The sequence below is a fragment of the Periplaneta americana genome, chromosome 15 (genome assembly GCF_040183065.1).
Source record: "Periplaneta americana isolate PAMFEO1 chromosome 15, P.americana_PAMFEO1_priV1, whole genome shotgun sequence".
Taxonomy (NCBI): Eukaryota; Metazoa; Arthropoda; class Insecta; order Blattodea; family Blattidae; genus Periplaneta; species Periplaneta americana.
The window spans coordinates 6615103-6636907 of NC_091131.1; the positions used below are offsets into that span (position 1 = coordinate 6615103).

Below are 21805 nucleotides of genomic sequence, written 5' to 3' on the forward strand. Positions count from 1 at the left end.
CTGGAAGGCTTGGGTTGGATGTGTAGTGAACTGTATCTGGAAGGCTTGGGGTTCGACGTACAGTGAACTTGAGCGAATGAGCTAGAAGAACTAGCCAAGGCGAACGAACTGTGAGCTGAGAACTGACAGTTTTGTTCTGCACATAGTGCTTTGTGAACATTAGTTGAAATTAGGAGTACATTATTGTTCCTCTCAATAATACACGTGTATAGTCATGGTTCCAAACGAAAGTGCAGTCGATGCGAATCTTTTTTCTCAACAGTCAGAACGAGTCCATAAAGTTTTGAGAGAGAGGTACCCGGGATTATTTAATCTAAATATAATTATTTCGTATCAGGAAGATGCGAGACCGACAGCAGCACAAGTACGCATCATTGTAAAAACGCGATGGAGACAGGATCTGACACACTTTTATTGGGAAGCAAGAGGAATAAGAGCTTACCAGGGAATCTTTGACATTACCAAGACAAAACTCTTTCAAAAATGTATACTTTCTTACTTATTGGCATTTAAGGAACCCGGAGGTTCATTGCTGCCCTCACATAAGCCCGCCATTGATCCCTATCCAAAGCAAGATTAATCCAGTCTCTATCATCATATCGCACCACCCTCGAATCCATTTTAATATTATCCTTCCATCTACGTCTCGGCCTCCCTAAAGGTCTTTTTCCCGCCGGCCTCCCAAGTAACACTCTATATGCATTGCTGGATTCGCCCATACGTGCTACATGCCCTGCCCATCTCAAACGTCTGGATTTAATGTTCCTAATTATGTCAGGTGAAGAATACAATGTGTACAGTTCTGCGTTGTGTAACTTTCTCCATTCTCCTGTAACTTCATTCCTCTTAGCCCCAAATATTTTCCTAAGAACCTTATTCTCAAACACCCTTAATCTCTGTTCCTCTCTCAAAGTGAGAGTCCAAGTTTCACAACCATACAGAACAACCGGTAATATAACTGTTTTATAAATTCTAACTTTCAGATTTTTTGACAGCAGACTAGATGACAAAAGCTTCTCAACCGAATAATAACACACATTTCCCATATTTATTCTGTGTTTAATTTCCTCCCGAGTATCATTTATATTTGTTACTGTTGCTGCAAGATATTTGAATTTTTCCACCTCTTCGAAGGATAAATCTCCAATTTTTACAGTTCCATTTCGTACTATATTCTGGTCACGAGACATAATCATATACTTAGTCTTCTCGGGATTTACTTCCAACCCTATCGCTTTACTTGCTTCAAGTAGAACTTCCGTGTTTTCCCTAATCATTTGTGGATTTTCTGCTAACATATTCACGTCATCCGCATAGACAAGAAGCTGATCCAACCCGTTCAATTCCAAACCCTCTGTGTTATCCTGAACTTTCCTAATGGCATACTCTAGAGAGAAGTTAAAAAGTAGAGGTGACAATGCATCTCCCTGCTTTAGCCCGCAGTGAACTGGAAAAGCATCAGATAGAAACTGACCTATACGGACTCTGCTGTAAGTTTCACTAAGACACGTTTTAATTAATCGAACTAGTTTCTTGGGAATACCAAATTCAATAAGAATATCGTATACAAATGTATACAGGAATAAATATTGCAAAACGGGTTACCTCAACATACAGGCCTACCGGCTATTACAGATTCGAAGACGAAAAGAAAAAGTTCGAAACAAAGCGTGAAATGTTCCGTTCTACTAACGCTTGAATAACCTTTCTATTCATCGTCAATGACAACTCTGACGCTTCACGTCTTACGCTGCAGTAGAGGCAGATTAGTAGACGAACTTGTAGGTCACAATTTAACTAATGCGTCTACAGTGTGTTGTAACTACGATCTGTCAATAGCAATTCAACATCACGTGCATCAACGTCAGTTACTTAAAATTGCTGGTTGAGCATTTTTACGATGCATCGACCTCGGCTAAGATTAATCACGGTAATCTCTAACCGGGCATATTCGAGTGGTTAAAGGAGATAACCATGATTAGTAAGCCTAGTAAGACAAAATGGCGGCCAGATCCACAGCTGATTATTATAGTCCCGTTGCTCTAATTTCCGGCAGCCAATCGCGTTGCAGGTCGGCTACATTTAAATGTGTGCGTCTTGTGATTCGCTGAGGAAGACGTTATTCATTTCTTAAGGCTCGATAAATACTTAATATAATCGCCCGCCATTCTGGCTCTTTCGTTGGCGTTCGCAGAAAGCACACGAAGACGTTATTTGCCGCTCAATTATTTGCTGAATTACAGTGCGTTTGATTTATTATCATAGGAGCTACGACATGATAATGTTTAACGGTGTGGCAAATAGATCCCTCGTATGGTAGCTCGGCAACGAAAGAACAAAAATGGCGAACGATACTACTTACCTAGACTTTATAGAGCCTTCACTTCCTAAGACGTAAGCAAAGAGGAGGAGTCACGCCGGGAATAACAGCGTCGCGACTATAAAATAAATCGATTATTTGGATGATTTTATTTATTTATTTTATTGAGTTATTTTACGACGCTGTATCAACATCTATGTTATTTAGCGTCTGAATGAAATGAAGGTGATAATGCCGGTGAAATGAATCCGGGGTCCAGCACCGAAAGTTACCCAGCATTTGCTCGTATTGGGTTGAGGGAAAACCCGAAAAAACCTCAACCATGTAACTTGCCCCGACCATGTACTTGGATGATGGTGAGCGTGAAGTTTCATTAGTGGAAAGAGAGAATTTTTACAAGAAATTAGCTGACAGAAAATGTAGGAGGGATTTTGTTTATCAAAATCTAACGTATCATTTCTGCTGCAAGAAATGGATCAGAATAACCCAGAAGCAGTTCTATTTCCCCTATAAATCGGCTGTTTACATTACGATTCTATGCAAATGATATTTAGAATATTTTAAGAGGCAACAATCGAGTATCTATCTCATTTCCTACGTAGCAGGCTGGAAGAAGAGAAGTAATGGATGGATCTTAGGATACTGCACAGTTACCAGGTCCTCGGTGTAATTGGGGCTCTATATTGTACACACATTGGGATATAACCATTTTCGCTTTCTATTTTTCACTTTGTAAGATTTTAACCTAACAGCACTGAAAAACAAACAAATACAACCCACACGCATAACAGCGTCCAAACGCAAATGCAAGGCGAAAATATAGGATACTCTCGTTTTGGTGTAGAACGAAGTAAGCGCAATCGTTTTTAGACTACCGGTCTTACTAATAAACCGTGTATACTTTTTATACTAGACTTATGCAGAGTTGAGACAGAAAACTTTACTAATAAACCATGCAGAAGCGATGGACGTATAAACAGCCTGTAACTATACAATTGGAATTGCTTTGCAGTAGATATATACACGAAACCCCTTGTTTAAGCGTTGTATATAGGGAAAAAATGGCCGCCCTTCTTACAGCTGTTCGTATCGACTGTCATTTTATGATGATGGTTGCCTAGTAACCAAAGAAGAACAAACCAAAGAGCACAGAATAATTAGAATAATACTGCTGTAGCTTGTACTCTTTGACCAAAATATAGTACGGTAATCGATTAGAGCCAGTTGTACTATCGATATTTAACACGCCACACTAGAGCGCTCTACCGGATCCAGTAGAGAACCTCTGATATTCTATTACCTTTCGTAACGAAGTAATGACGAAACTATGACGTAGCTGTGTAACAGTTATACTGTTATACACGACGTATGTAGTGATTATTAGTAAGGAATTTACACACGACGTATAAACGAGCTACTCATTGTATAAGTATAAGACAGTTAAACGTCTGTATATAGAGTTTTTATTAGTAAGACTGTACGACTATTATCTTTGCAGAGGTATGGATACTTTCCTTTCAACATTTTGCAGAAACAGTGTACCATGACAGACTTTACCTCATGGTTAAATGAGGTGTTAGCTAACCATGTGCAAGTAATGCTGGTGACAGACTACAGTCGCGATCGCGATTACGGAAAATGTGGTGACACACTAGGTCCCGTCTGGTCAACAGCTGAATTACCATAGAGGAAACAATTTTCTCTATGTACATACGTATATGTTTGTTTTCCTCCTGGGCAACACCTTAAGTTCATATTTTCTTTTGACGTTTGTTCATTGTTTTTTTTTCTTCTTTTTTTTTTCTGTTGTTTCTTGCAGCGTGATATGGGAATTTATTTGTTAAAATTGTTAAATTATTTCTAGGTAATATTTGCAATTATCATGGACACATACCGTATATGTTTAACATAGATACACATGAGAGAACTGGTTGTTAAACTTCTCGAATATCACCACTGCTTGGGAGGTACAAAAAGCCATTTATATACTCTAATTAAATTTTCTCGAAATTAGATTTGCCGTGAAAATATAAGAATGCGAAAATATAGCATGTGTTCATTGTTAAGACGCGACCCCTTTGAAATTCGTGGAAATTCAAAGTTACCCATGCTTGCCTCCAACAATTTTGTGTCCTTTAATGACGCTGTTACTGCTTTAGAAACATTTTGTAACACATCATTATGTAACTGAACAAATTATGGAACATTTATCACAATTTGAGTGTATGGTTTATTTCTTAGGAGCAAACAGTCCGAAATAACTGTTATTTAATAAATAAAGATCTGAAAAAGAAGAACACGGTAACTTAAGTCAATGTCATAAAATTTTCTGGAGAGAGTTTGAAATGTATAGACCCAGAAATAAAATTTGGGCCGCCTGAATTTTCCAAGTTCCAGTTACAACATACTGCGCATGCTCAGTACATTACAGGACAAAAGTTTAACAGTCTTACTAATAAACCGTGTATAGTTTTTATACGAGACTTCTGCAGAGTTGAGACAGAAAACGTTACTAATAAACCATGAATAAGCTATGGACATATAAACAGCCTGTAACTATACAATGGGAATTGCTTTGCAGTAGTTATATACACGAAACCCCTTGTTTAAGCGTTGTATATAGCGAAAAAATGGCCGCCCCTCTAACAGCTGTTCGTATCGACTGTCATTTTATGATGTTTACCTTGTAACCACAGAAGAACAAACCAAAGATCATAGAATTATTAGAATAATATTGCTGTAGCTTGTACTCTTTGACCAAAATGTAGTACGGTAATCGATTAGAGCCAGTTGTACTATCGATATTTAACACGCCACACTAGAGCGCTCTACCGGATCCAGTAGAGAACCTCTGATATTCTATTACCTTTCGTAACGAAGTAATGACGAAACTATGACGTAGCTGTGTAACAGTCATACTGTTATACACGACGTATGTAGTGATTATTAGTAAGGAATTTACACACGACGTATAAACGAGCTACTCATTGTATAAGTATAAGACAGTTAAACGTCTGTATATAGAGTTTTTATTAGTAAGACTGTACGACTATTATCTTTGCAGAGGTATGGATACTTTCCTTTCTTCATTTTGCAGAAACAGTGTACCATTACAGACTTTACCCCATGGTTAAATGAGGTGTTAGCTAACCATGTGCAAGTAATGCTGGTGACAGACTACAGTCGCGATCGCGATTACGGAAAATGTGGTGACACACTAGGTCCCGTCTGGTCAACAGCTGAATTACCATAGAGGAAACAATTTTCTCTATGTACATACGTATATGTTTGTTTTCCTCCTGGGCAACACCTTAAGTTCATATTTTCTTTTGACGTTTGTTCATTGTTTTTTTTCTTCTTTTTTTTTCTGTTGTTTCTTGCAGCGTGATATGGGAATTTATTTGTTAAAATTGTTATACATACTAGGTTCAAAAAGTTCCCGGAATTTGCTAGCATCATAGAAACAACGTACCTTAAACACTATTCTACAGCATTCCCTTCAAAATAGTTGCCTTCCGCAACAACACACTTTTGCCAACGCGTGTAGAGTTCCTGGAAGCAGGCCTGGAAGCCATTTTGTGAAACCCGTCTTAGTGCTCTCGTCGCGTTTGCGATAACCTCTTCAGCATTGAATCTCCGTCCTTTCAGATGACTTTTCAGACGGGGAAACAGAAAGTAATCAGGTGGTGAGAGATCAGGAGAGTATGGTGAGTGATCCAAAGCAGTTATGTTGTGCCTGGCAAGAAAATTCTTTACAATAATTGCGCGATGAGCAGGTGCATTGTCATGCGTAAGGAACCAGTTGTTTTCTACCCACTTTTCTGGACGTTTCCTTCTCACTGCGTCCCAGAGGCGACGGAGGGTTTCTACGTACAATTCTTTCGTTACAGTACGACCTTCTGGAATGAACTCATGGTGCATGAGACCCTGAGAGTCGAAGAAAACTTCCAAAATAACTTTGCTTTAAGTGTGCTTAAATGCGACAGGCTCATGTCAGTAGATTTACTGGCATATGAAAGAACTCCTGCGTGACAAAATTCCGGCACATCCGGCGATGCTGATATAACCTCTGCAGTTGCGAGCGTCGTTAAATAAAACATAACATTTAAAATAACTTTGCCTTTGGAAGTGTCCCTAGGAAATTTTTGCTTCCGAGGAGATGTTTTCGATTTCCACTCAGATGACTGTCGTTTAGGGACTGGGTCGTACAAGTAGCACCAGTTTCATTTTGTTTAAGAAATCACCATCTTCATCAGCCATACTGATCATGTCCCCAGCAAAACACAGAACTTGATGTTTGTACTTTGCTCTGTGGACATAATTACAAAATGCGACGAACAAACAAAACACTATGATAAACAAATGCCTACAACTCAAAACCAATAATTGCCATTATCAACAAACTTTAAGGAAATGACATCATGAATGTTACCAACAAAACAAATGTATAATATCCCTTGTTATATATTAATACGAAAAATGGTAGTAAAATTCCGGGAACTTTTTGAACCTAGTAGTATGCTTTACAACGTAAACTGATACAATTTATATCATTATTATTTATATTATTTTGAAAAGAGATTTTATAACCTATAAAATGTATATCATCATGCCATAAATTTATATTATTTTGTAATACAACATATTTTTAAAACCAACCCTAACCTCAACGATAGCGTCGTAATGGAGACTTAAATTGAAAATCTGAAAAAGAAACCAGTTCCAGTTTGTAATCAATTATTTATTGAAATGAAACATCTTTCAGCAGCCTTCTATTGCTCTCTATATATATGAAATATGAATAATTCGTCTGTCATTTGTTAATATATTTCTTTTTACTTCTCTCACATCTGCATTAAATTTCTCCACTATGTCTAATGGTAGCCAAATTCATTTTCTAGCCATTCATTTTTGTTTCTCTTTCATATAATACAATGGAAGGGATAACAAATTTCCGCAGCAGAAGCTATCATGACTTCCTATAAATCAAGGTAATTCGAAACCAAAAATTACTAAAATGTTACTTTCGTCCACTGGGCCGTGCCTCAGCGCGATTATCTCAAGCCCCTACAGTCTCGGCTGCGCGAAACGAGGAAACCGTGGCAAATTGAACGCTGCGCTTGCCGCCATATTGTTGGAGAGCAGACAAATAATAGCAGTGCGTAAATCACGCAATTTAATGCTGTGATGATCTAAAATTGACATATTATGGCCATTTTCGACGTTTAACGTAAAATTAGGACGAAATAAACATATTCAAAGTTTCATTGATATGTGTTAGAACATTAAAGAAAAGAAAATACCTACGCAGCAATTTATAGAAAACATACTGATACATCCATAAATAGGCCTACACAATACACATTATAGATTGTATAATTTTACGATAATCAGCAAATTGTTAGGTTTCAGAGAATCTAAAATTATATTAACATATTAACTCTTGGAGCACAAGACATAAATATATGCACCTTGATTACTCAAGTTCTTGTTATAATCAAATTCCTAAGTGAAATAAATATGCGATAATCAGTATAGACTTGTTGTTAAGTTTTAGAGAATCAAAAATAAATTATATTACCGGTTCTTTTAGACTACAGGACATAGGTAATCTGGCAAAATATAATATGCGAAGGTAGCCAAATTACATTGAATTCATTCTTCAATTAATAAAGGGAATACTATCAATTATAAAAAGTATCGGTACCTAATACATTGCAAACAATAGGTAACGTGAAGACCTAAAAACTAAACAATCACTTTATGCAAGATAAAAAAAACCACATACTTTTTATGTGTGGGTTTTTTACATATTGTATTTTTATTTTAAATAAATAAAATAGATATATTATCATTGCTTGCGGAGTGATGGTACATAATTTTTATGCACATATGCAATATCAATAAGATGCCATTCCTTGCTTTTGTTAATAAAATATATCCGGCAAAATGTAAAAAAGTTATTTATAGGTGAACTCTGAATCATAAATTCACAAAGGAGGCTTAGCTATTATAGCTATTTATTTATTTATTTACTATCTGTATATGTATTTATCCATATATGGATCTTGAATGAAAGTTTATTATCTTGCAGATAAATTCATTTACATAATAAAAACAAAAAGTTATCTTTCCACTAATGTTTTAACATCTGATGTGTAAGTCTAAATAATTCACTCAGTGGGATTTCTCTACAGTCTGACATACCTGTACTAACAATTAAGTATTCTTTATTGTCGTAAACTACTGATTGATTTTTAATGATATTGATATTGTAACAACAGAGATAATATTATATCGTACCTTTTGCAAGTAGCTTGGAAAATTAAACAGGGATGGTATTATCGCCGCGCTCTCATGGTTAACATTCGGCAGGTCTTTGAGCGGCCTCATGCGTTCGGCAGGTCTTTGAAATTTAATTGTAATATTGTTTTCAATTTCTTGTGTCGCCGCTCCAATCACTCGCCTCAATTTCAATAATGCAACCAATAAGCTGCTTCAATTATTATTAAATGACACTTACTTGTCTAATCCACGTAGACTAAACCCGAGGTTGCAATGTCTTGTGCTGAGGACGAACATTAAGGTATGTGATTAAAAATTATTTATTATTAAGAGTTAAGAAAGCCAACGTACTCGTATATGAAATAATAATAATAATAATAATAATAGCCATTTAACAATATAACAAACTAGTGCTTATTCTTATCGAGAAAGTAGACGTGACGTGACGCTTAGAGTGAAACCTACAGAGCAACAATCGGTCGGCAAAATTATTTTTTTAAACCACACCGCACGTTATTGTATGATGCCGACATGTTAAACATGAGTCCGCGGCGATAATATATCATCTTTCAAAATTATATCGCCATTACTTTCACACTATCCACTAAAAACACCCGAGACAAAACAAAGGACAAGTATGACAATCGTGTTTACCGCTCTATTTCTACCAGTAGCATGGCGGCGTAAACATGCGCAGACTGGTTTCAATTTTGGACAGCACACCAGCGCTCTGTGTGAGTCTAGTATACTATTATAACGTCATTGGATTATCTAGTTCAGGGAACAGAATTTAGCTCCTGATCGCGATCAGGACGGTGACACACTACAAACCCGGTCGCGATTAGGTCCATAATCTCGATTAGTGACTGTAGTCTGTCACCAGTATAACCGGTGATTATGAATGTTGCACAGAAATTACATTTTAATCACGGTTTTTAACCTGAGTGCAAGTGGTAGCCAAGCGAATAACTTTTGTGTCTCAATCGAATTCTGTGATATGCAGGTAGAGGCAATATAACATTACTAAGATCAATAATTCAGCTGCTGATAAACTAAACCTGCCAATAACTGAGATTTCAAGATGTTTGTATTCTATAACCGTACGTGTTAATTCTTCCCATCGTCCCTTCCTCCCGTTAAAGACGTACTGAATGTAAACACAACACTAGAGCTACTTCCATCGGAGAAATCAATCAATCAATCATGACATGTGAAGAATCACAGTAATCTGTGTGGTTTGACACCCCGACAGGTAGGTCACTCGAGCGCAGATTCTGCGACATTTTTACTTTCTTATTAGAGAAAACATCCTTATATAAAAAAGTAATATTCACTCATATGAAGCCAGTTGTGTAGACCAATTTACCGACAGAGTCGTATCCAGGTTGCGTCATTGAAGGCTGGTCTACGCTACGCCCGCGATAAGAAGACATGATGAATTTGTCGGGATCTCACAGGAGAAAATCTCTATATTACCTGAACCCTGGACTTGCCCAGCGTAAGTTATAAGTAGATAGCGCATTTGGGGTTTGTAAACCGCAAGGTTAACTGCAACATCGACTATAGATATGACTGCAGCTTCAAATGCCGAGAATTATTTGCTTTCAGCATATCTCACTGATGTTTTGATATAGAGAGAGACATTTAAAGAAAAATAAATTGTCCTGCCTTAATTAAGGATCCGGAAATTAATGGCAAATACAGGATGTTTCCGGGCTGGTGTTACTAACTTCCAGAGATGGTGGGGAAGGGCACATGTATCAATTTCAGATAAGAAACCCTGATCCGGAAATGACCAAGTCGAAAGTTATAAGCAAAAATAGTTGTGTGGAAATGGAATTGGAATTTGGCACCACGTGCCCTCCTCCCCTTAACCTTTGGAACAGTTGTGGAAGGATGGTATGGGCCGGATGTCTGCTACGTGAGTACTACGCCCGATACAATCTGTGAACTTGTCTACTGTTTGCATTGGCTCATCCGTATTCGAAAATCATGTCTGCATATTCCGCTCTCGTGTACTCCTCCATTTCACTAGGACTGATCGACTGGACACTGCAACTTGTACACATACACTGCTGTCTACAGACGTGCATATCAGGACCGACCATGTCCGTTACACATTACGCTATCTGCATTGCTTTAGTGTAGTTTCCTGTCCCCACCCCTCAGACAGCGCACTGAATGGAATACTGTAGGTAGACAAAGTAAACAACGTCAGATGAATACAGTATGTGTAAGATGTACAGATAAATACACATAAATAAAGTGTATCTTATTGAATTTGGTATTCCCAAGAAACTAGTTCGATTAATTAAAATGTGTCTCAGTGAAACATATAGCAGAGTCCGTATAGGTCAGTTTCTATCTGATGCTTTTCCAATTCACTGCGGGCTAAAGCAGGGAGATGCACTATCACCTTTACTTTTTAACTTCGCTCTAGAATATGCCATTAGGAAAGTTCAGGATAATAGGCAGGGTTTGGAATTGAACGGGTTACATCAGCTTCTTCTCTATGCGGATGACGTGAATATGTTAGGAGAAAATATACAAACGATTAGGGAAAACACGGAAATTTTACTTGAAGCAAGTAGAGCGATCGGTTTGGAAGTAAATCCCGAAAAGACAAAGTATATGATTATGTCTCGTGACCAGAATATTGTACGAAATGGAAATATAAAAATTGGAGATTTATCCTTCGAAGAGGTGGAAAAATTCAAATATCTTGGAGCAACAGTAACAAATATAAATGACACTCGGGAGGAAATTAAACGCAGAATAAATATGGGAAATGCGTGTTATTATTCGATTGAGAAGCTCTTATCATCCAGTCTGCTGTCCAAAAATCTGAAAGTTAGAATTTATAAAACAGTTATATTACCGGTTCTTCTGTATGGTTGTGAAACTTGGACTCTCACTCTGAGAGAGGAACATAGGTTCAGGGTGTTTGAGAATAAGGTGCTAAGGAAAATATTTGGGGCTAAGCGGGATGAAGTTACAGGAGAATGGAGAAAGTTACACAACACAGAACTGCACGCATTGTATTCTTCACCTGACATAATTAGGAACATAAAATCGAGACGTTTGAGATGGGCAGGGCATGTAGCACGTATGGGCGAATCCAGAAATGCATATAGAGTGTTAGTTGGGAGACCGGAGGGAAAAAGACCTTTAGGGAGGCCGAGACGTAGATGGGAGGATAATATTAAAATGGATATGAGGGAGGTGGGGTATGATGATAGAGACTGGATTAATCTTGCACAGGATAGGGACCGCTGGCGGGCTTATGTGAGGGCGGCAATGAACCTTCGGGTTCCTTAAAAGCCATTTGTAAGTAAGTAAGTACAGAGGAATAAAATTATTTCATTTCCACACAACTATTTTTGCTTATAACTTTCGACTCAGTCATTTCCGAACCAGGATTCCTTATTTCAAATCGATACATGTGCCCTTTTCCATCATCCCTGAAAGTTAGTAACACTAGCCCGGAAACACCCTGTATAATTAATTAAAGGTGAATATTTTATAAAAATAAAATTGTAATAATTAAGAACCAATGATATTAATTATAAAATACAATCTTACAAGATAACCTTAAAATTAAAATTATACATAAAAAATTTTAGTTAAAATTAGCATATGGCATATCCTTAATTAAGACCTTCTGAGTGGTATAAATTAAATTGTATAATCTGCAGAGAATCTTTAAGAATTTGGGCGATGATTTTTTTTTTTTTTTTAATTTCAGAAGATGGTATTGATAACTGTTATAAAAATTACAGAAAAATTCATTATCTATGTCCAAACCTTACAGATTATAAAATCAGTCAAATGTCTTGATTTTGGGATTACCGAGAATGTATTTCAGTGAAATCTCTAATATTGAAGTTCATCTTATAATTATAGTCCCGTCGCTCTAAATTCCGGCAGCCAATCACGTTGCAGGTCGGCTACATTTAAAAGTATGCGTCTTGCGATTCGCTGATGAAGATGTAAAGCATTTCCTAAGGCTGGATGAATACTTAATATATAATCGCCCGCCATTTTGGCTCTTTCGTTGGCGTTCGCAGAAAGCACACGAGGACGTTATTTGACGCTCAATTATTTGCTGAATTACAGTGCGTTTGATTTATTATCATAGGAGCTACGACATGATAATGTTTAACGGTGTGGCAAATAGATCCCTCGTCTGGTAGCTCGGCAACGAAAGAACAAAAATGGTGAACGATACTACCTACCTAGACTTTATACAGCCTTGACTTCCTAAGACGTAAGCAAAGAGGAGGAGTCACACCGGGAATAACAGCGACTATAGGATTCACACGATAATTTTATTTCGGTATTTTTTAGGCTTAAACTTCTGTAGAAAAGAGTAAAACGTATAACCAGAAAGTACGTTACCTTATATGACACTCATTTTCAAAGCCTCACAGATGGTATTAGTAGCTAATCGCATGTGCTTAAGCTTTCAATGGGGATTTAACTTATGATTTTCGAAGGTTTCCTTGTTCGGTCAACATCCGGGACCTCTGCGAACCAACAATTCTTCGAGATACGGAACTCGCAGGTAGAATCCGGGACGTGTAGTATAGCAACCCTAGGATGTCCACTTAACTCACCTTCACTGCGCTCCGCCCCCTGACAGGCAGGCTGGCGCTTAACCGGGATAAGAAGACGGACCTCCTGGGGGAGGGCAGGTTCCGCGCACCCGTGGGCCCTCTGTCACCCATCTCGCACCATTTCAACGTCACTCCAGACTGACAGCAAGTGGCCACACAATGCGCTGCCGTTACCTCAGAAAAGGGTTGGTATGCGGGGCTCTGCCCCATCAGGAATTCCTCACGCATACATGTGACGTCACGAGACGTCGCGCAATGCATGAAAATGAGCGAACTTTTGTCTTCAGAATCTCCGAGCGGGAATCCGATGCAGCAGACTACCTTGCGACTTCTTAAAGATGATTCAAAGCGCCTTCATTGTCACAAACATTATTATTATTATTACTATTATTATTATTATTACTACTATTATTTTGCAAGTTGTACAATGTTAACACATTTTCCTGCCCCATTTAGTTTATTTTCCTCCGGTTGTTTCTGTCCTCCCGATCTCCCTTTGTTAATCCTTTCTCTCTAACGATGAAAGAGTAATGGAACGGAGAAAAATTCTCTCCGGCGCCGGGATTTGAACCCGGGTTTTCAGCTCTACGTGCTGATGCTTTATCCACTAAGCCACACCGGATACAACCCCGGCGTCGAACAGAATTGTCTCTGATTGAGTTCCAACTCTTGGGTTCCCTCTAGTGGCCGCCCTCTGCACTACGTCATAGATGTCTATGAACATAGGACTGAAGTCCACACATATGCTGAGGTGCACTCGTTATGAGTGACTAGTTGGCCGGGATCCGACGGAATAAGCGCCGTCTTAAATCACTTCGTGATTTACGCATATCATATATTATTTCAATGTACCGAAGTACATATGATATTTCCATGCAGATATTCTGCGTCATCATACGATGAAAGAGTAATGGAACGGAGAAAAATCCCGGCGCCGGAGAGAATTTTTCTCCGTTCCATTACTCTTTCATCGTATGATGACGCAGAATATCTGCATGGAAATATCATATGTACTTCGGTACATTGAAATAATATATTTCTCTCTAAATAATTGATTAAATGTCGATCTTACTCGTGTTAATTATGTAAGCATGTGCGTCTTACAGCTGTTTCGGTGTTACTTGACACCATCCTCAGAGCCTACTAGATCTCGGCGCTATTTCAACTTCGCTGCCTGTTGTGTGGGTGCGTTCGTGTGATGAAGAGTTGTGTCAATAGTGTGTGTGTTCTGAAATTGATCTGTGTGTTGAGAATTTGACTGGGGTGTGTTTTAGTGTGTTTGTATATTTCATATTGTTCTAGTGTGTTGAGTTTTTGGTTTTTAGGTTGTATGTGTAGGATTTCCGTGTCTGTATTTATGCTATTGTGTGTGTGGTTAGCATTAGTTATGTGTTCGGCATATGTAGATGTATTGTGTCCTCTGGTTATTGCTTTAATGTGTTCTTTGTATCGAGTTTGGAATGATCTGACTGTCTGACCAATGTAGAAACTGTCGCAATTATTGCATGTGAGTTTGTATACGCCTGTGTGGTTGTATTTATTTGTTTGTGTGTTGAGATGTCTTTGTAGTGTGTTTTCTGTTCTGTATGCTATGTTGTATTTCTGTTTTCTGAATGAGGATGCGATCTTGTGTGTGTTTTTGTTTTCGTATGTTAGTGTGATGTATGTCTTGTGTTTTGTGTGTTTTTGAGTGTCTCTCTCTCTCTCTCTCTCTCTCTCTCTCTCTCTCTCTCTCTCTCTCTCTCTCATCATTTTGTCAATTTCTTGCAACCAAGTAAGTTTGTAAGAATTATAAGAATTAACAAGTGGGGTAAACCATACGACTTCTTGCATACCATTATTTAAGGGACGTAAAATATTACCCTAGTTTGTGTTTTCATTGCGGAAATATTTTTTATATATAAAAGGGTGACAGGATGTGTTAAAAATGGAGATAAGCATAATTATTATACTACTATTAGATCATAGAAATGATCTTGTTCAATTGAGTAGGACAGGAATACTAGAACACAGTGTGAGTCGTAAAGGGACTAAATTATTTAACAAACTGCCAAGAAACACCAGAGAGATATATATTCTCCAACATTTGAAAAGAGAAGCAAGATCCTTTCTACTATAACATACCTTTTACTCAGTAATTGAATATATGGACTGTGAGTAAATATTTAAATATTAATGTTTTACTAATAAACCGTGCACTAGAGACTTATGTAGAGTTGGAACAGAAAACATTACTAATAAACCATGCATAAGCGATAGGTGTACTATAAACAGCCTATAACTACATATGGGAATTGTTTTGCAGTAGTTATATACACGAAACCCCTTGTTTAAGCGTTGTTAGAGAGAAAAAATGGCCGCCTCTCTAACATCTGTTCGTATCGATTGTCATTTTTATGAAGATGGTTGCCTTGTAACCACAGAAGACCAAATGAAAGAGCACAGAATAAATAGAATTATATTCTTGTAGCTGTACTCTTTGACCAAAATATAGCGTGGTAATCGATCAGGCTCAGCTGTACTATCGATACTTGGCTCGGTACACTAGCGTGCACTATTGGATGCAATAGAGAACTTCAGTTATTCTATTACCTTCCGAAATGAAGTAATGACGAAACTATGACGTAGCTGTGTAACAGTTGTACTGTTATAGACGACGTATGTAATGATTATATTAGTAAGGAATCTGCACAAGATTTATAAACGAGCTACTCATTGTATAAGTATAGGGCAGTTAAACATTTATTGAAGAGTTTTTATTAGTAAGACTGTATGACTATAATTATCTTTTGTTAAGTGTATTTAATATTACTGTATTAGTTGTAATTATTTCGTAATAATAAGGAATTGTGTATTAGTTTTAATGCACATTGATGTGTCCAATATCACTTGCCGAAATTAGCATATTCAGGAAAATGTATGTTGTTACTGGTAGCTATGCATTATATGTTAATGTGAAAAAGTTTAATTAATCCTAGTTTTTAATTTTCTTATTATCTTGTCATCTTTAGGATAAATAAAATACAATGCAATACTGCGATTTTTAATCATATTTTCTCAAAGTATGGTATAACGTATAAAATTGCTCTTGTGAAGACACATATGAAAGAGAAATCCAGATTGAACATTTCTTTAGTTTCAATATACACAAAAATAAATTGACAAATTATTATTGTCACTTTTAGGTAAGCAGTAAGCATGTTAAATAGGGTAAATGTGTAGAAGATATCACACAAAATAAGACTAGTTGCATAACAGGAAAGCGAAACTGTGGAAATTTCAAGACTTCCGACGACAATTAATCATCAGATTAACCTCTGCCATACTCAAAGCTTACTTCGACTGAAGTCTTAGTTCATGCCCTTGATGAGTCACCACCATGTAGGCATTCATCAACAACGTGATTAACGGTCAAGTACAATTAGACCTTTACAAGTTTCCCTCAGTTCTAAGTTATATAAAACTATTTTCTCGAAGAAAAAAAAAAAAAGAAGAAGAAGTATGTTTTCACTTTGTTTTTAATAAAAAAATATTTTAGAGTCACAAAGGTGACTGAGTACTGGTTTGGGCCTTCATAGGGGAAGAAACTTTTCCCCTGAAATTTTGGCCAATGTATGCGACCGGTGCCCATCTGGCATCATGAAGAATTTGGGGATCTACAGTGAGTAATGAAATCCGGTTCTGCAAGCCAGCAATAACAGCTGGGGATCGTTGTGCTAAACATATGTTATTCCCATGCTTCCACCGTATATAGTCCATACTACGGAACGTCCATATGACAAAACATCCATAAGGTCAAAATGTCCATAGGGTTAAAATGTCCATGTACTAAATGTCCATATGACAGAAAGCCCATATGACAAAACGTCCGTTAGGTCAAAATGTCCATAGTGTCAAACGTCCATAATGTCCAAGTTCAAAGGAAAATTCTGCTTGAATAGAACACAATAAATTTTATTCCATAACTCGTACAAATAAGTTATTAATCATCGGGAACCAGAGCCCCACTTTTAAGATGGTGACTAATACTTTTAAGATTTAAGAGAATTTCTCCTTCTTCTTTGTACCCGTTGTAGTTTCTCACAATCTGGAGAATTTGTCTTTGATTTGTCATATACGTTTCATTCCCGGCTCTTTAATATGTATGCCTCACTCTTGCTTGCAATATTTGTGTCCAAATTCCATTTTCTTCGCGCTTTAGGCACTGTATAAATCGCCAAGTGGACGGATGTACAGCCATGACGCGTTGAAGAAGATTGTGCCAGTCTTCTATCACGTTGTTTGTGTGCTGCATGCCTTTCAGGCTTGGGAGGTTCATGTTCCTGTATCGCCAATATAGTTTTGTCCTATCTCTATTAAAGTCATGATGTTGGTACAGGTATCCACGAAGAGAAAGAAATGGCTTACCCTTCTGTGATGGCACTAACGGAGGATTTCGTTCCGTCTTTAAAAAATCCAGTTCTTATTAGTTATGCATTTGAAAATTTTTACATAGGTTACTATAACTACCATGAATAATGGATATAGTGGACATTATAGAACTATGGACATTTTGACTCTGGACGATTTAACATGGACATTTTCAATGTGGACATTATTCCATGGACATTTTGACATATGGACATTATAATCCTGGACTTTATGTCTGGTAACCTATTGCCATACTGGTTACATGATCGTTCAGCTCTGCGAACGTGAGATGAACAGTCCACTAGTATGCCTTGGGTTCGGCCCTCCAAAGGTTGTTGTGGAAAGGATTTGTTTATTCCGTCACAAAGATGACAAATACCCAACAATTTTATTCCTTTATCATATTGTGACAGATATTACTTTTAAGTTACAGTTCATTTTCTTGAACTACTGGGTAATTATTTTACTTTAGCTGATGGCGCGTTTTCTGTACGAAATTTATTCAGAACTTCTTGCTCTGACTTTGGGAATAAGGATGAACTACTAAAATTGACCCAAAGGAATAATTTTCATTTTATCTGGTTAGTATTCACGACTTTAAAGCAGGCTTCAGTATGCAGTGTAACTGTCAGAGGGTGACTGAAGTACTGTCTTCCTCCGACGAGTTTAGCGCTGGGACCTAAGGTATTCTTGCCATCGGTGCAGGGGGGGTTGCAGGTAGATTCTTTTGTTGCTACAGCCAAGCTGAGCCGAGCGGAGTGGGAAGTATTAATCGTCCAAAAATATGCAGTCTTCAGTCTTCTCCCTGATGTTAGCTATGTTAATATTATATGAATTACTCATTAAATATTTCACCGTTACAAGTCATTTTTAAGGAAACATGCTGTGGAAAATGTTTGGCTTTATTCTATTGGAATTTTAGAATATGTGTGATTAGTATCGTGAAAAACAGATTCCTATAATGTCATGTGATAATAATTTGTTGGCGTTATCATAAAATACAAAATCAAGTAGTTATACTTCTCAAGTGACTTCAGCAGGACAGTATATTTAAATTGATTAAGCTTACTTTACAAATTTAATTCAATTCTGCTAATCACTAAATTTTATAGTATGATTCTTCTTTTAATTTATATTATTGTAGTTGTATTATGATTTTTCTTTTTATTTATTTTATTGTATTTGTATTTCTGGTGGTGTGATGGCCTTAACTTCACCAGAATAAATAAATAAATAAATAAATAAATAAACAAATAAATAAATAAAATTTTCTACAATACTTTCCTTCTCTGAACACATAAGTGCGAATGGTTGTATCTCTATCTCGCCAAAAATACGTTAGAAAACTAATAGGCATACTGCTCTCGTAAATTGGGCGAATGTTTTCAGTATGACTGTACTTCCTTCCAGACTGCCGCTGTCACTGTTCCCTCCCACTCCAGTACCGCGCTAGACTAGTCAGAACCGCATTCCTCTCAGCACTAAACTCCTCAGAGGATGACAGTACTAGTGGTGTCTGATCGTGGGGATCGTGTTGCACTGTGCTTTACCCTCTACCAGTGTATATTTCCGTAAATATTGGATGGATGGATAGCTAAGTGACAGGACCGAGGCCTGGAACAAGGTTAGAGAGGGTTAGACGTGGGGATAGCTGAGTGATAGGACACAGAGGAGTGGAGGACTATGACAAAGTTAAAGTGGGTAGGATGAGGGGGTTGCTAAGGACAGGAGATCGAGGGCTCCGACATGATTAGAGTTATTTATTATGGCTTTCCGCTCAATTTTAATAGTTTGTAAGTATTCCCCAAGTCAAAACAAGCGGTTGTAAGTAAATTTCGTCGAGAAAATGCGCCGTCAACTAAAGTAAGTAATTACCAACTAGGCTATGGGAATGTAAGTAGGCTAAATGGAATCATTCAAATAAAAACATGAACTTCTGCTCTCTGGATTACACACAAAAGACATTTTCTACCAATCCAAAATTAACAAATCTGACTCCTTTTATAAACTGTTCCGAGATTCGCAGTACAACTTGTACAGATAATTATGATTATTCTATCTATATATATATATTTTTTTTGAACTGGTAATGGAAATTACGGGAAAACGGCTGGACGGATTTTAATAAATGACCCCTCATTTTGAAGCTTGGAACTCAAAGTTTTTCGGAAAAATAGTAGTTTTCAGTGAAATGTCAATTTTTCAACATAATTTTCCTATTTTCCAAAATCCATCTGTCGTCAGTTTTGAGAACTAGCTAATTGCATTTCAGAATAAAACAAAACACACACTACAGTAAACAATATTACACGAAGGCCATGATCTGCAAGAATGCTGACATATTTAGAGCTCAAATTAAATTGGTTATTAAAAACTTAACTGACTAAAAATAATTTACAGGTTCGATTCTGTGGTGTGTAATTTTCTGGGTACAGCTGTGTATTGGATATTAAAAACTACAAAACTTGAGGTGGTTTAATGACATTATTACCATTAGAAATGAAATAAGTATTATTGTAGTTAATGCCATGATGTGACTATTTTTCATTAATTATACATATTAATGATATATTGATGATATGAAAGTGAAACGTTTTGGGGTTATATAAGTAGATGTAGAGAATAACTTAAATTAGATTTTGATTTCTATATTTTACTGAGTGGCAGCTATATAGTATATATAGTATATGTTACTGAAAGCTATAAAACTTACGTAAGATAATAATATTATTAAAAATCAAATATTCTTATAGTTATTACTCAAGTGGGGTTGGGTCTTTTTCATATATTTAATGGCGGTGTAGATATTTATATGCGTGGTTCTCTTCAGTATTGGCTCGAGAGAGAGAGAGTATCTTTCATTATTATGGAAGCAAATAACTTTCAGAATGTCTGGTATTCTTCATTGAAAATAAATCTGAAAAATGTTTATTTGAACGTGTAATGAACTTAGTTTGCAGCATTTGCTGCACAAGCCACTAGTTAGGCATACAGTTAGAGAACAGTACACGGATGGTCAGTAGAAGACTGAAGACGATGCTGATGATATAAACTATGTAGATTTTATTTTTTATTTTACTGGGTTATTTTACGACGCTGTATCAACATATAGGTTATTTAGCGTCTGAATGATATGAGGGTGATAATGCAAGTGAAATGAGTCCGGAGTCCAGCACCGAAAGTTACCCAGCATTTGCTCGTATTGTGTTGAGGGAAAACAACGGAAAAAAACCTCAACCAGGTAACTTGCCCTGACCGGGATTCGAACCCGGGCCACCTGGTTTCGCGACCAGGCGCGCTGACCATTACTCCACAGGTGTGGACAAACTGTGTAGAAATAAAATTTTATTTTATTAAATTATATAACTGCATTATTATTATTACGTCAGGTTTATAATAACATCTAACAAACCAAACACAAATCAAATCAATATAAATTTGATAATGATTGTCCACTATCTTACTGAAGGTGCAATTTCTTTCAATAAATCTACCAAAATACTATTCTACACCATCTGTCCACTTATCTAATGAAATGGATTTTTTTCCTTCATAGCCTCTAAAATAAATACCTGTCTTCCATCAAGTTTCTTCATAGTCGACATTTTTTTCTTGTAAGGCATTCTCAGAATATTTATATGCCATATTGTATGTATGTTTTTAATCACACTGAAAATAGGTAAATACCCAGTTACAGTAGTATTAACTGCCTTCTTAATAAAGCGTCAAAAATATTATATAGTATTTAGTCGAACTTCTATTTTATCTCTGATTATATTTCTAAATCTGGCCTTTTCGTAACACCCTTCCCAGCAGATCGTCACCAGTAATCTGTTTACATTCATAGTAAATTTTGATTAATGGTATCTTTCATCAGTCAAGTTTTACATCCATACAAAACCATGCTTCGAACCATAAAAGGTAAAAAGGTAAAGGTATCCCGGTAACATGCCATGAAGACACTTGGGGGGGCATGGAGGTAGAGCTCCATGCTTTCCATGACCTCAGCACTAGAATGAGGTGGTGTGGTCGGCATCACACTCTGACCGACCGCCTTTTACCCCCGGAAAGACCCGGTACTCAATTTTATAGGAGGCTGAGTGAACCTCGGGGCCGTTCTGAAAGTTTGGCAACGAGAAAAAATCCTGTCACCACCTGGGATTGCTTCGAACTA

General features: G+C 37.0%; 1 protein-coding gene across 3 annotated transcripts in view; it reads right to left on the bottom strand.

Annotated features, from left to right (window-relative positions):
• Positions 1–21805, bottom strand: part of LOC138715813 (rhotekin-like) — a 239584-nt gene that overhangs the window by 216212 nt on the left and 1567 nt on the right. For 2 of the 3 annotated variants that reach the window (XM_069848901.1, XM_069848906.1), the window contains exon 1: positions 13222–13446. The exons of the other annotated variant lie outside the window; for it this stretch is intronic. In XM_069848901.1, the coding sequence (XP_069705002.1) occupies positions 13222–13431 (210 nt within the window). In that variant the 5' untranslated portion in view covers positions 13432–13446. Of the gene's footprint in view, positions 1–13221; positions 13447–21805 lie in introns of those variants that run through there. 3 annotated transcript variants of the gene reach the window in all.